Consider the following 16,786-nt stretch of genomic DNA (forward strand, 5'->3'; position numbering starts at 1 on the left):
TAAACATGATATAGCAGAGATATAAATCATTAAAAAATAGATGATAAGATAAACATTCTTGGAAAAATCTAAAATTTCACATATTTCTAATATAACTTGAGCTTTATAATTTGCTATAACATTTGCAATTCTAAATGAAGAAAGTAACGGAGGAGCAAGAGCAATAAAATTAATAAATAAATTATATATAATCTTATTAGAATCAACAATATTTTTATCTAAAATAACGAAATCAAATAACCATTTAGAAAATTCTTCATATAACATATTACTGTATGCACATATATCATCAATTATAAATGAATTGTTTATGTTCATTGGATCTTCTTCAACAACTTCTACAGCAGAGTCAATAAAGTTTTCTTGGCAAATAAGAATATAATCAAATAACCAACAATCATCATATACTGATTTATTTTGCCAATATGCACCAAATAAATTTTCGAGAAATTCATCATCTATAATTATCTTAGATGCAAGTGATGAATACCAAAATTGTCGAAGTGCCCAATCTAAAAAAGAAGAATATTTATTTGCTTCTTCATTATTTGCAATGATTTCTGAAAATAAAAATAGAAATTCACTTGTTTGTGTTTCGTAAAACAAGTCAACATTATTCATAATTACTCCAAAAATTATGTTTTTCATTTCTTTATTTGATATATTAAGACGATTAATTAAAAATGGTTTAATAATTTGTGCCGCAATTTCATTATGATATTTCGTTAAATTCAAATCTAAAAGAAGAAGAAGTCCTTTCAAAAGTTTATTTTTTGGTTTAATATCAATGATAAATTTGGTAAATTTAATTAATTCATCATCACTTTTTACAATTAATGATTCAGGAATAGAACGTGAAAAAGATAAATTTAACATATTATAAAAAAGAATTTGATCAAAAGATTCATTTATATCTTTGTTATTGATCCTTTGGAAATAATAGTCATTTAATAAAACATTTGTAGCACCTTTGCAAGAATAAGAAGAAATTATATGTTTCCCATTAACATTTGTTGAAACAAATATAACTTCATGATATGAATTAATTGTTGCTGATTCAATTTCGCCATTTATTTCTTTAAATGAACATTTCGTAGTTGAATTTGTTCCATCTAATAAAGATGTAATAACAGAACTTCCATTTTTATTCATAACAGATATTATCATTCCATTTGTTAAATAAATTAAATTTTTATTTTCTTTTTCAAAAGCATTTTTAAATGGAAATTTGATATTTTTTTGAAATTTTTCACTGGAATATGTAATTGAATTGTCTTCATTAAACAATAAATATGTTGACCCATCTGAACATGCAGCTATAATATTTTTAAATTCGTCTTCTTTTGCTTCGGTTGGTTGTAAATTTTTATCTAGTACATAAAAATCACATAATTTAAATTGATATACTTTAGTTTTAGTTTTAATATATAAATGTAAAAGAGAACAAAACATAATTGTTTTATCATCAATATCTAAATTATTTAATTTGATTTTTTCTGGTTTATAAATGATTCCATTATAAATTTTATGAACTAATAAATTTTTTTTATTATTTAAAACAAATAAATGTGTATTACTACTGCACACACAATGTGTGTAAATAGGATATTTTGTTTTAATTGAAGAAATTGGTCGTGTAAAATCATATGAAATAGGAATGCTATTACATGATTTCCGAAATGGTTCTAAATGTTCAGAAATAAGAAGATTTTTGACTTTATGATATCTATCATGAATTTCAATAGCTGAATTTTCGCATATTTTATCAATCACAGATTTCAATTGAGCAAGGGTGCTGCGTCCTTTTGTTTTTTTTCTTAAAAAATTTATGATTTTATCTATTGAAAATTCGATTTTAGAACTATCAAATTGGAGAGTTGGCATAATCAAAAAATGAAGAGGCTTGACATAGCGCCGATGTTTGCTTCGAGAAATTGCAATATTTTGGCAAAAACTGATGTTTTTGCAAGTAGCAATAATTTTCCCATTTTTACCACCTTGATTCAGTGTTTCATTGTAACTTGCTAAGCGAATAGCAGCACGTAGCATGTCATGAGGTGATTCACAGAATTGTGGTGCTAAAGTTGCAATCAAAAGTTGCGAAAATTCTATTTCCTTCTTTACATAGACTCCTTTTAGGTAATATGCTTGTTCTCTGTACTTCGAGTGATGGAATAAAAATTCTTTGTTTTCCATTTTTTTTTCATAATAAAACCAGATATAAATTCAAATTTTGTGACAATTGTCAAAAAAACTTTTTTGTGAATTCGTTAAAATGAAGTCGATCAATTTCTATTCAATATATACTATGTGAAGTGATGAAGATTGACAAACTTGTTGTTCATTCATAAGATTGAAATATGTTGCCAGTAGAATTAGCAGAAAAAAAAGAACATAAAGAAAAAAGTAGTGCAGAAGAAATATATGTTTATGAGAAAAAAGTTTATCAGGAAAATTTAACGCCAAAAAGTGATGATAAAGAAAACAAAAACCCTGTTTTTGCTCAAATTATTACAAAAATTAAAGATAATGCAAACATACCAACTAAACTTGATTTAAATGAAGAAAAACTTTTGAACCAAAATTTCGTTTTAACTGAAAGTGCTAAAGAAAGATTATCAAAACTTTATGATTATCTATTAGTTGGAGTTCCTGTTTTAATTGAAGGTCCAACAGGAACATCTAAAACACTTAGTGCTGAGATTATTTGTAACATAACAAAAAAATCTTTAATACATTTTCATTTAAATTCAGAAACAAAAATTAGTGATTTAATAGAAAAATTTGAAAATGATCCTAATTCATGGGAAGGTAATGTGATAAAACCAGGTCCATTTCTACAGGCATTTTCTGAAGGAAAATGTTTACTATTGGAAGATATTAATTTAGCATCACCTTCAATATTACGATATATTAAAGAAGCAATTGAAAGTGGTGTAATTAAGGTTAAAGCGCTTGGAATGCCATTAAAAGAAGTATATATGCATCCAGATTTCAGACTTATCACAACAAGTAATTCCAGTAAAGGATTTCAAAATCAAACTCAAGATATAAATATTAAATTTTGCTCTCTTTTTCAAAAAATTAATTTTATGCCATATACTAAAGAAGAACTTTTAAAAATTAGTCAAGGATTAGCAATGAAATTTAAATGTAATAGCAACACATTAAATATCATTGAACAACTTGTTAAATTTCATACAGAATGGTCAGGGAAACCAGAAGTTAAAAAAGATAATTATTCTTTTACAATTAGAGAAATGATTGCATCAATTCATGCACTTGTTAATGGGGCAAATCCAAATGAAACAATTTCAACAATTTATGGAGCAAGATATCAAAAAAACTTTCGAAAAACATTAAAAAAATATACTTAATAAATATGTTTTACTAAGTCAAAAGAAAGATGATTTTAAATATCCAAAAGATTTTCCAGAATGTTTTCATAATAAATCACTTACAAGATCATTAAAATCAATTTTATTTTCCCTTAATAATGGCCGTCATATAATTATTGCTGGTGCAAAAGGTTGTGGTAAAACACAGTTAGCAAAATGGGCTTCAAAATGGTATAATAAAAGAAATAAAAAAGCAAATGAAACAGAAGTCAAAGAATTATTTTGTATATGTACCCAGGAAACAAGATGTTCTGATTTATTTGGAAAACAAAAACTAATTAAGAATGCTGATGATGGACAGAAATCATTAAAATGGGTGCCAGGTTTTCATACAGAATCCATTCAAAATGGAAAATGTTCTGTACTTGACTTTGTCGATGAAGCTCCTGCAATTGTTATAGAAAGTTTATATAGTCTTCTTGATCAAAAATATTTTGAATCAAAAAAGATGTTTAATATTCCTGGAAGTCTTCAGCAAGCTCAAATTTTAATTGACCCAAACTTTAGGCTTATATGTACATGTGATATCGAAAAAATCAATTTAATTTCACCTTCATTTTTAAATAGATTTAATGTAATTGTACTTGAAAATCAATTAGATTCAATAGAAGAAAAATCTAAAAAAGAACTTATTCAATTTTTAATGAACCGATTTAATAAAGCTAATCACGAAAATGATACAAGCTTTATCGAAGAAAATGAAAAAGAATTTGAATGTTCATCGATTCAAAATAGTAAGCAAACCCAATTTGAAATAACATCAGAATTAATAGATCTTGTATATGATAATATATTTAACTCAAAAATTACAATGTATAATCTTTCATTTTTATGTAAAGCTATTGTAAAATATTCTAATTTATTAATTAAGAATAATATTTTACCAAAATATATTGTTGAATTTTCCGTTAATATGTTGAATTCAAATGAGTATTTTAAACCAAACTTAAAAATTCAAAACTATTTACTATCATTATTAAAACAAACATCTTCAACAGATGATAATTATTTCTTTTTTCAAGATTCACCATCACTTCGTGAATTTATTACAAAAATATTTGCTGCATCATTAATTGGCTACCTGTATGTATTTCAGGACCAGCAGGTGTAGGAAAAACATCTACTATTAGAGCATTTGCTTCAATCCGCCCAATTAAAACTAGGAATAATACACATTTCCAAATACATTCATTTCATGCAGCAACACAACCAAGTCATTTTTATGGGGCAACCACAATTAAAAATGGAAAAGTTATTTTTTGTAATGAGGTCCCATTAACAAATTCTATGAATAATGGTTTAACATTTATTGCCGATAATATGAATTTATCAACAGCAAAATGTATGAAAGCTTTAGCACCAGCATTAGAACCCAATTTAGGTGAACAAATATTTATTCCAGGCGTTGATGAATTAGTTTTTGTTAATTCTCAATTCTTTTTCATTGCATATCAAAATGAGCTTAGTTCAATAGGAACTAACGCAATACCAGATTCGATTTCATCAAGATTTAGATATTTTAATTATCCGAAACAAACTGAAAGTGATATTTTAAATATTTGTTGGTACATGGCAAAAAAATGTTATAGAAATGGAGAACAAATGCGAATTATGAATGAAGCAGATTCAAGACTAATTGGTAAATATATGATTGAATTAAATAATTTAAGAAATACAATAATACCACAATGGTCATTTCGTGACATTGCTAAATTATTTAAACGTATTCATCATCAAGACACTTATATATGTAATTTTTATAATTTAACATTTTATCATAATGTACTATTTTATACATTATCAGCTGTTAATAGCGATAATAATTATGTTTTAGATGATGTAATCGATTTAATTGTAAAAATATTTTTGTTAAATGATGATAAAAGAAATGAATTAAGAAAATGTTATTTAGCAAAACCAGTAATTTTGAAAAAAAATTGTTCAGGCATATTTGTTATGAAAGACTCTATTGGAATTTCACTCGAGTTGTACCCATTGAAATTAGCAAGTTTAATTAATTTAAATTCTTTATCAAATAGTGCATTTCAGTTATTATTAGCAGATCCATCAGAGCCAATTTTATTAATGGGTAATTCAGGATTTAAGACATTTTTGGCAAAACAATTTTTACACGATGCAAAAATAATCAATTTAAATCAAGAATTAACAGTATCACATTTGTTAGGTTTTTCATATTTATTTACAAATACTGAAGCCAGATTATTTTATCTAGAAAATATTTGTAAAATCTGTAACTTATATGATGAATATATTGAATTACGAAAAAAATTATTAAATAAAACTTTAATGAAAGAAGAAATTAAAGAACTTATAAATGGTAAAATACAAATAATTCCAATTTCATTTCATTATGCAATTAAACATTTAACAGAGAAACTTTTTAAAAAAGAAAAAAGGAATAATGTTATAATATCAAATAGTATTTTTGAATTCAAGCCAGGATTATTGTTATCTACTATATTTGAAAGAAAATCATTAATATTAAAGAATGTATCAAATTTTTCAACAAATGTACTTGTAAGATTTAATGAATTATTTTCAAAACATATTTTAACATTAGAAGAAGATATTCATAATACATTTACATCTCGTTACAATAAAGAATTCATAAACTTTAATCAAAATTTCAGAGTCATGGCAACATCTCCACTTTATTCACCATTTAGATTATCAAATGGAGTTTTATCAAATTTCACTATTGTATTTATTCCAAAATATAAATTAGAAGAGCAAGTAAATGTTATTCAAAGTTATATGCAAATTAATCAAATAAATTATAAAAACGCAGAAATTGAATTATTACAAACGTTTTCACAAGAGTTTAATGAACAGTTCGGGAAACATTTTGAATTTCAACAAATGCTTAAGTCCATTGAAATGCATAGTATATTATCTCCTGAAACTTTAATATATAATTCACAAACAAAATTTAAACTTGGATTAATAATATATAGATTGTGTTCAGGTTTGTTAGAAAATCAAAAAGAAAGAAAAAAACTGATAGAATTGTTCAAAAAATTAAATATTAATTTGCCAACTACATTACAAAACTTTAATGAAGAACCACTTGAAAAATGTGAACAAAACAATTGTCAAGGATATAAATCGAAAATCACAGGATTCTTTATAGAGAATACACATGAATATCATGAAGATTCAAAAATCGCATTTACAGGAAAATTTACAGAAATGGTTGATATTCTCCATTTAGGGTTAATTACACATACACCAATAATATTTGAAGGTAAACCTGGGCAAGGCAAACAAACTGCAATTAATTATATTGCAAATCTTTTAGGATATGAAGTAATAAATATAAATATTTCACGATCAACGAATGTTGATGATCTTTTTGGTAAATTATCATTAAAAAGAGATAAAAATAATGAACTTCATGTTGAAGTAAATGAATCAAAACTTGTTAAAGCAATCAAATCGAAACAAAATAATATTATCATTGTATTTCATAATATAAATAATGCTTCTGTTGTTGTGTTGGAAGTAATTACGAGTATTTTTGACACTAAACAAAAACAAGTTTTATTACCAAATGGATCAGTATTAGAAAAAGGTAATTTAAATCTAGTTGCAATATTTGATCCACAAAATTGTTTTTCTGGTAGAGATCGTTTGCCTTCTTCATTAATGTATTCATCAATTTATTATATTGTTTTAAATCCAAAGAAAGATGATATTTTCAATATAATAAATAAGCAATTTGAAGGATTACCATATGATAATGAAGCACATTTATTTTATCGCCAATTTATGATAACAAATAACATTTGTAAAGAATTAAATGCAACTCAAAATATTATATTAAATGATATATCAAAATATATTTTATTTAGAAATATAACTTATGATTCATTTGATAAATCTATAGTATTACAAATATTATTTGTATATCGATTTATTTAAGAAGAATTTATTTAACGCGTTTTATCAAAACTTGGAATGATTGATATAAAATTTGATCCTGTTTTCATATATAATTTACCCAAAAAAGAATTAAAGATTTGTTTATCTCAAGATAGTAAAAATGGAATTGTTTTACCAATCATACCAGAAAATATAAATCAAAAAGAAATTCAATCAATTATAGGGCGTTTAACTCTTCCACAAAAACATTGTTTATTATTTTTAGCATGTTCTTATATTGCAAATCGTGCATGTGTTATACAAGGAAATACAGCATCAGGAAAATCACATACAATTCGTTTATTTGCTAAAATGTTAGGAAGAAAACTTAATATTTGCCAAATAAACGAAGAGACTGGAATATCAATTTTGACAGGATATTCATTAGTTGACAATAAGTTATCTGACAAAACCTTAAACATATTAAAGAGCTCATTTTCAAAACTTTGTGTATTTAAAGAACTTTATAAATATGCTAATAACGTTATAAGTAAAAATCCAAAAAATTGGAAACCTAATGATATTAATAACATACTTAAAGAAATAAAACGATTTAGGTCGAGTTCAAAAAATCTTGATGTTATCAAAAAAAGACGTCTTAAAGAAGTAGAAAATGCTATAAGAGAAGCAATTCTACCAATTAATAGAATGTACCATATGCCTTCAACTATTACAAGCTCAATTAATAATGGTGAAATGCTTTTAATTGAAGGAATAGAATTAGCATCTCCTGAAATTGTAGAAAAAGTTTCTTCACTTTTTGGTAATGAACCAAAATTTAATTTAGATGAATTTGGACAAGAAGAGTTAGTTCATAAAGATTTTCGTTTAATTATTACATATAATCCGGTTTCAACAAATAGATCATATGTTGATCAATCATTCTTAAATAAATGTATTTCATTTACATTACCTCCAATTAATTCAAGTGAAGAATACTCAAACAAAATTTTATTTGGCTCATTAATTAATAATTTAGATCCAAATGAACTTTCCGTTCAAAAAGGTGCAGGAATATCTCTTGTGCATGAATTCGCCAAAAATGTTTTTAAATAGATTTTGTGAGTAAAAAGTGTTTTTATTGATTGTAAATTGGATTTAAATCAACATGCTCATAATCAATTATCGAAATATTTTTGTGATTAATAAAATAACACCTTTCGTAAAGTGATGACATAATAAATTGATTATAATTAAAATTATTTTGTGATGATATTTCTTGAAGTTTTTCTATTTCATCATTTCGAATTATTTTTGCAAGTTCATTTGGACTATGTCCTTCTTCAATTAATTGTTTATGAAGCTCCAAATCATTCTTCGATAGTTCTTCATAATTTTTCATTTGATAGCTATCAGAGTACATGATTAATCATTGTCAACTTGTTTTTGACGATGCATAAAATATTTATTTTTAGAAAAATTTATCATGTTCTCATCAACCATTTTTGTATCAATTTCTCAATTAAATAATATGATACTTGAGACTTGGTATCACGAATATATTTAAGGAAAATTGTAACAATTTTCGAATTTTCTTCTTCTTTGATTTAAAGAGCTTCTAAATAATTTAAATTAAAATTAAATGATAAATTTAATATAAAATATTGGCTTTTTTTTTTAAATAAAACGCATTAATAAACTAAAATGCAAATAGTTAAATTATATATATATGAAAAGTTGATATCAAACAATTTCATTGTTTGTTCAGTTGTTATTTTAAGATTATCTTGAGTTAAATTAAAAATAATTTGTTCAAGTTTAGTGAGTAACTCCATAGAAGCATGTTCATTGTTATTTATCGTTTTGTGATTAAATTTATCTGCATTTTGCATAAAGTATACACAAAAAAATTATTTCAAGCCACATCCAAATTATCATTCAGTTTGATATCAATTATCAATATAAAACGATCAAAAACCGTGGCATAGTACTCAAAAATAAGCTTATTGTGACGGCGGTTGTTCTGTAAAGCACAGAACCTAGAAAAATGTTATTGAAACCAAATATCAAAGCAGTTTTAAAGGAACAAAAAAAGCAATCAAAGCAAGAACTTAGGTATAGACTTCGTAAGGTTTTAAATTCTAAGCAGTACAAAACTTTTGCATATATTTTAATTATTTTAAATACCATAACAATCATTTTTGAAATCGAATATAAGATAGAAACAAAAGGAGGCCAAATTAGTCTTATTAATTACCTCAATATTTTCTTTTGTTCATATTTTTTTACTGAATTAATTTTCAAATTTATAGCTTTTCGACTCAAATTCTTCAAAAGTCTTTTTAATAGAATAGATGCTATTGTTTCTGTTATCTCTGTTATTTCCTCTTTTTTTCCTATTATCGTTTACAATCAAAAATTTTCATTTCTCAAAGCATTTCCTTGCTTTCGGATTGTGCGGTTCTTTAAAATCAATACCACTCTTAAGCATCTATTTTATTCTGTCATTGGAACAGTTAAAACAGCCTTTTCACCTTTAGTCATTTATATCATATTTATCTTAATTTTCGGATTTATTGGATTTTACCTATTTTCCTCACAAGACAAGATCTATTTTGCTGATTTAATCAAGTCAATATTCCATGTTTTTGTATTTTCCACAAAAGATTCATGGCTCACTGCCCAACATCAAATTGAAGATAACACAACGTTACATACGCGTTGGTACATGATACTTCTCATAGCACTTCTTGGCACCATACTTGTCAACTTCATTGTTGCATCAGTAACTGACACTGTTGCGGAAGCAGCAAATAAATCAACTAAAAAAGAAATCAAATCACGGATTAAATCTGTTGAGAAAACGCGCGTTTTATTGAAGAATAGACAGTTCATTAAAAAGGCGCAATTAATGAAACAAATAATTAAAGATAATAACATAAAGTTCGAAGATTACGATATGGAAAAGATTCGAAACTTGCCACAAATTGATAAGAAGAAAAATGTCTTCTGTAATCCATGGTGGATCAAATCAGTGCAAGTCTGCTTGACAAATATTATTGAAGATATGGAAAGACAAGCAGAGCTACAAGCTGCATTGCTACTGAGATTAGAAGAAATAGAATCGAATGAATAATTTGTTTGTATAATAAAAACTTTTAGACAAAGCCTTTATAAATTTTTGATTTTTATTTATTACATCAGCTTTAACATGATGTGTTTTCACATTTTGTTGCATTTAATGCATTAAATTATTCATATCACATTTCACATCGTACGTTTGTGAAATGAGTTAAATGGAACAACCTTCTGATCAGCCAATAGAGTTCAGTACTAAATTTATTGAAGAGCACCTGAAAGAACTTGAGCAATCACTTGTTGATGATGAAGAATTCCTTATTGATGAAGTATCACCTAAATTAAATGTGAAGTACAAAACTAAAATATGCAAAAATTTAACACCAATTGAAGTAATGCCACCAAAGCCAAGACCACAGATTAAAAGAAAACCACCTGAAAATACACAAAAATTTGAACCTGAAAAAGGATGTGAATTTGAATTAAATTTTATTCCCTCAAGACTTGAAGCGCCACCAATGGAAATACCTCAAGACTATGGGTATGAATATATGACAGATCAATTAGTTGATCTTGTATATCAACTTACACGATTATCAGTTCCATCTTTTTCTGACGACAAATAATAGTTTTTATGTATTGTAATGATTTTATTATTAAAAATATTTTCATTTTATTTATTTATTATTCATTGATCAATCGTCATCATCTAATGGTGGCAGTTGATCCTCAGATGTATAATAATCAGGCAACAAATCGCTATTTTCCACCAAAAATTGCATTAATTCTGTTCTAATTTGATTTTGTACTTCAGGACTTGTTACGTCTCCACTTTTCATAAGCTTTTCGTGTAAAGCATTGAAAAACTTCCTAAAACGATCATGTAAAATTGCAGAACACCATTTTTCATTAAAGAACTCCTTAAAGTCAGAGATCATTTTCTTGTCATATCTTTCAACCATATTATTTAACAGTACTGCAGGATAACCTATTAATTTTATCCAGTTATAAATACATCCATCAGCTTCACCTAAATATTCAAAAGCTTGAATAAAACCAGCTCCATCGATGAAGAATCTAATTGCTTGACCTTGTTTAGAAGTTTCTAAACATCTTAACTTAGCTGACGGATAACCATTTCGATAAAATATTCTATTATTTGGTAGTTGATATAATTCTGCTCTTTTTTTCGAGAACTTTGGAACAGAATTTGGTCCTTTAATTTTCACCAAATTTTTGATATCATCAGAACCTACAATTAAAGGCGGCTCTTCGAATTTGATTAATGGGTCAACAAATTTCAAGATTACATTACCTATTTCATTACCATATTCTGTTTGAGATATTATAGTGTCATCATTTTTCACTCGATAAAGTCTAGAAAACATAGTGATTGGACCTGTAGCGAAAATCTTCGGATCGTTTGTTCTAAATAATTCATCAATTACTATTCCTCCATCATAAACTAAAGAAGATCTTTCCAAAATGCCAAGTAACACAGGCGGAACTTCTTTAAAGTCACAGAAAGCTACAGTACTATTTGGGATTTTTGTTGCAAGAGTACCTTCGAGTTTAAATCGAGGATTATGGACAATATGTGCGCAACCAGGATAATGAGAAAGGATATAATACGCTACGAGTGAATCACCTACAACAGATACTGGTGGCGGAGTACTTTCAACAAAGTTTTTAGCCATCCACATATCAGCGATTTCACCTTCTTTAGCAGTTAATAAAATTAGATAGTCATAACATACTATTGTTCCATCATTTAATATAATTTGACTTTCATCACGTTCTATTTCGGCTAAATCCGCTTCTAAGAATTCAACTGCATTTAATAAATGTAAATGTTGTAGCCAATCTGGTTGATATTCAGCAGATGAAGCAGTATTAACCCAAACTCTTTCATTACCACCAGTACAAACAACTTTAATAGATGAGAAATATAAATATGGAACTGATATTAACTTATAAATAAATGATGAAACTCCTTCAGTTGACCCTACAATTACGATTGATGTATGAATATTATATTTATGTTGCATCGAATATTTTAATGGGAATAAATGCATTGACTCTTTTTGTTCATAATGTTTATCAAATTTAGATGAAGTTGGTCCTTGTCGTCGTTCGATTGATAAAAATAACATTCCTAATATATCGTCCAAATGTCCTTTTTGATGTAATATATATATTGCTTCAATCCCAATAAGTTCCATACATCGAACTAGAAAATAATCAAAATACTTTTGGAAAATTGGTGATATCGAATAGTATCTTAATTGACAATGTTTGGAACAATATTTGGTGTCAACATATTCTTCAATATCCCAATGTTGATGATCAATTGGTTTAGGTTCATCAAATACACAAAACCCAACAATGATTTCATGTACAAATAATTCATAAACAAGTTCAGGCTTATCGTTACATTTTTCGAGAATTTCATTTTTTTCTTTTAATTTTCCTAAGAAATCTTCAAGTAATCGATAATCATTACTTACAAATTGACGTACTGTTAATGGTATATCTACAACAGAATCCCGATGACATAAATATAATATAAATCGATCTTTGATGGGATCTGTTGATGGAACTTGTATAAAATATGGCGCTAACGCAAATGGTGGGCTATTAGTTGGTATAAATACTAAACAATAATCAGATTCGCGCATAAGACTAAAAATTGGCCGCATAAAATCTCGTGCATGAATTTGATATTCATCAGCTATGAAGAAAATTCGAATACGAAATGCAATGCCTGGTTCAGTAAACAACTCTTGAAATGGCGATAAATCATATGTAGAACGATGATCAGATGCATCAAAATTTGGTTCAAGTGCAACAAAACCTACTGCAAGGCCATCTTTGCCTTCGGCTACAAGACATTTAACATCAATGGACTTGATTAAATTAACAACAAAGAACTTTCCATATTGTTGGATAAGATCTGGAGCTTCAGATTCAAAAAGTGGCATAAGATCATCAAAATCTTCTACACGTGCAGAACGGATAACAAGAGATGGTACAACTTTCTCTCGACTACATATAAAATATTCTTTATCTTCTGTGAAAAATGGGATTAATGCAGATTCAAGAAGAGTAGTTGGTGAATGTTTTGTTAATATTGTGTCAATTCGTGGTTGTGATTCAAAAGCAGTTCGTAATATTAAACGAGCTGCTTCATTAGTATGTTGTGTTTCAGAAGCATAAAAAATTAACATTAGTTTTCGATATGAATGTTGAACATTTTGTGGAGGATATGAAAAGTTTGCAATGGCTACAGGAATATCGTTATAAAGGACTGTTAATGATAATACTGAGCTTTCAAGAATTTGAGGTAAATCTTTTCTTCCATATCGAGACATTAAAATTTCACCAACCCTATCTATGAGGCCACTAAGTACCTTAGCATCTGATGTTAATGAACGTCTAACTGAAAGTCCAGACATCTGTCGAATTACATAACGTACATAACCGTATGAAGTAAACGTCTTAAGTCTGCTTTAGGGATTTGATCAAAATGAAACATCGAAAAGTGTTTAAAATTATAATAAAAACGTTTTGCAAGTAATAAAAAATGACATTGCTATAGGAATCGAAATTATTGAATTTTACTTAAAAATTATTTTTATCGGAAAACATTAAACAACAATTATGAATCCTAAATTTTTATTACACCATCATGACGACATATATTAAAAACTAATCGGCTTTATTGGCTATGTTTCATTTTAATTTATCATCATTAATAATTTTTATTTGTTTTTTGTTTGGCCAAGAAAACATTAGCAATGTAAAATAGTCAAAAAGCTGACAAGCCTCTTTTTTTTACGATAATTGATCAGGAAAGTGACACGGATCGAATAATTGAATTTCAGAGCGCACAGTCGGGTTTCATTTTGTGAGGTGATTTGATAACAATTGAAAAAGTTGTTTGAGAAAGAAGATGAACAGAATTAACAGAAACTTCTATTTGACATTTGAATTAATCGTAAGAGCGTCAATTTCGAATGAGCAAAATCCTTGAAGTTAAGATAATTGGAGCCAAATCAATTCGCTCCATGAACTTAGATATCGAAGCTCCATCTACATATGCATGTGTTAGACTTGGAAGTCAAGATTTATCTGAAGCAAAAACTACAAAACTCATTAAAAATAATGCTGACCCGCAATGGAACGAGCAATTCACTTTTGAAATCACTGACCCAGATGAGAATTTATTAATTGATCTATATGAAAAAGAAGATGATGATCAAAGGCCAATCATGAAACAAATTGTTTATCCTATTAATCAACTCAAAACTGATGGCACTCAAGCAAGTTGCAAGAATCAAATTGGTTATCAAATAGATGACCAACAATTCACAGCTGAATTCCACTTTACATTATGTCTTCGTCCAATTTCTTCAACCCCACCACCATCCACCAAAAAGTCATCCAAGAAATCCAAGCCAGGGTATAAGTATCATATGAGAATCATATCAGCTAAAGGTATTTTACCGTTTGCTCATAAGAAAAGGCCAAACCCTTATGTCACTGTTCAAGTCCGTGGTACGGCAGAGTCATATACCACCAAAACCAAGAAGAAGACATTACATCCAGTATGGAACGAGCGCTTTTCGCTCAATGGTTTCTACATTGGCAGTGACACTCTCCGCTTTTACATCTACAGTAAATCGAAAGATTCCGACAAGGACAAATGCATTGCATATGGCCGCGTCAATCTTAACTCTTTAACATACGGAGTCAAGAACACAATTTTAGTGAAACTCAACAAAACCATTGATTACCAGCCAAAGCGCGACATGAAGTCCAACAAAGGCGATGCCGGTGTCCTTAAAGTCCGTATCCACATTGCCAAAGCGCGTGATAAACCATTTGTCGACAAGCCATTTAGTTACCAGCCATATGAAGCGTGGATACAATTCATAACAATTGAGTCAGCTCCAACAAATCTTCAATATTACTTAGTCTCCAAACTCGAGAACACAAATAACCACCAGAAACAAAAGACACATACAGCACGGCCAACGACAATGGGAAGTTTACGACTTCGCGAGCAGAAATGTTTTAATATTGATAATGTTAAAACGCAAGGACTCCAAGTGTACTTAGTAGATAACAACGGAAAGAAATCGGACAAAAGTTTAATTAACTTTAATAGTATACCCGATGGAGCACAGAAAGGATCGATTCCAATTCAGTTATCCACTGGCGAAACGTGTAAATTATTGTTCCGTATTCATATTGTGAAGAAAGGCGATAAACCATTCCATGGAATCTCAAGACAAAGTTCAGTTATCATGGATTATGTCGAAGAGCGAAGTGCGTCTGATATCGAATTTGTTAATGATGATGGCAGTCATTGTAATTCGTTTTCGTTGGGCTCATATGGGACAAGTTATTCTAATGGGTTTTCTACTATTAGTAGTTCATCAGTATCATATAAACTCTCCGGAATTAACTCCGCAGAAGAGAAATATCATCACTTACATAAGAACTTGATATATCCGAAAGTCGATCGAATAGTTTTATCGGGTGAAATTATCGAAGCGAAAAATATTCCAACGAAGAATTCATTCGTAATAATGAAACTGGTCGAAGATAATATAAATATCGACGACGTGAAAACAGATATCATTGGAAACTCAAACAATCCGAAGTTTAACCAGGCGTTCAGATTTAAGAAGGCAGCAAACAAAAAGGATCAGCTCCACTTCCATATGTACAATGTCGGAAAGAATAATAAAAACATCGAAATCGGTTACGCGTCATTGAGCTTGAAGAAAATCGATTTCGATGAAGAGAAACCAATAAAAGTCGACTTGAAGAAGCCGAAGAAAGAAAATGAAGAGAAAAAAGAACAAAAATTGGGTTCGATATATGTGAAAATACAAAAAGAAGATTTCATTAAACAATAAATTTATGTCAAATTGTTTAAAAAATACTTTGAGAAGATAATAATTGTCGAATAGCATTAAATTCGTTAAAAGATGTAATGAAAATTTTATGTGGTAAATGTTATGTTATTTGGTTAAATAAAATCTCAATTTTAATGGAATGGATTATTATTCCAAAATTGATGGAATTAATGTGTTTGTCCCATAGAAAATAAACAGGGTTTGGTAGGTTTGCGTTGTTTCAATTTTTCTGCTTAGCGACCGTTAAAACGTAAAATTTTACCTGTAAAATAACTATATATAGGGTTGAATAACCTCAGAAATAAGAATAAACTATTGTATTCGAAAAGGCAAAAAATCAACGGTTTAATAGAAAAAATTGACTGGATGACGTTTTTTTCTATACTGAAATTTTGGAAAACGTTTTCCTCAAATCAAAAGTTTTGGATGTCATGTTGTCAACCATACCTGAAATCGCTGTAATGTCTGATGCTTTGGTCCAACAAAGTGAGGAGAATTTAC

General features: G+C 28.0%; 3 protein-coding genes across 3 annotated transcripts; 2 read left to right on the forward strand and 1 right to left on the reverse strand.

The window, feature by feature from the left end:
* Positions 1-10,576: 10,576 nt before the first annotated feature.
* GO595_005257 (uncharacterized protein) lies at positions 10,577-10,984 on the forward strand (the record flags this gene model as incomplete). Its single annotated transcript, XM_067918480.1, has 1 exon — positions 10,577-10,984. The coding sequence occupies one exon, from the start codon at positions 10,577-10,579 to the stop codon at positions 10,982-10,984; it is 408 nt and encodes a 135-aa protein (XP_067774470.1).
* A 69-nt stretch (positions 10,985-11,053) lies between these two features.
* GO595_005258 (cilia- and flagella-associated protein 61) lies at positions 11,054-13,813 on the reverse strand (the record flags this gene model as incomplete). The annotated part of the gene is made up of 1 exon (XM_067918481.1): positions 11,054-13,813. One exon carries the CDS (start codon positions 13,811-13,813, stop codon positions 11,054-11,056), a length of 2,760 nt encoding a protein of 919 aa, XP_067774471.1.
* Positions 13,814-14,374: 561 nt separating this feature from the next.
* On the forward strand, positions 14,375-16,285 carry GO595_005259 (C2 domain containing protein; the record flags this gene model as incomplete). Its single annotated transcript, XM_067918482.1, has 1 exon — positions 14,375-16,285. The coding sequence occupies one exon, from the start codon at positions 14,375-14,377 to the stop codon at positions 16,283-16,285; it is 1,911 nt and encodes a 636-aa protein (XP_067774472.1).
* Between the last annotated feature and the right edge of the window lie 501 nt (positions 16,286-16,786).

This window comes from Histomonas meleagridis (genome assembly GCF_020186115.1).
Source record: "Histomonas meleagridis strain 2922-C6/04-10x chromosome Unknown contig_33, whole genome shotgun sequence".
Lineage (NCBI taxonomy): Eukaryota > Parabasalia > Tritrichomonadida > Dientamoebidae > Histomonas > Histomonas meleagridis.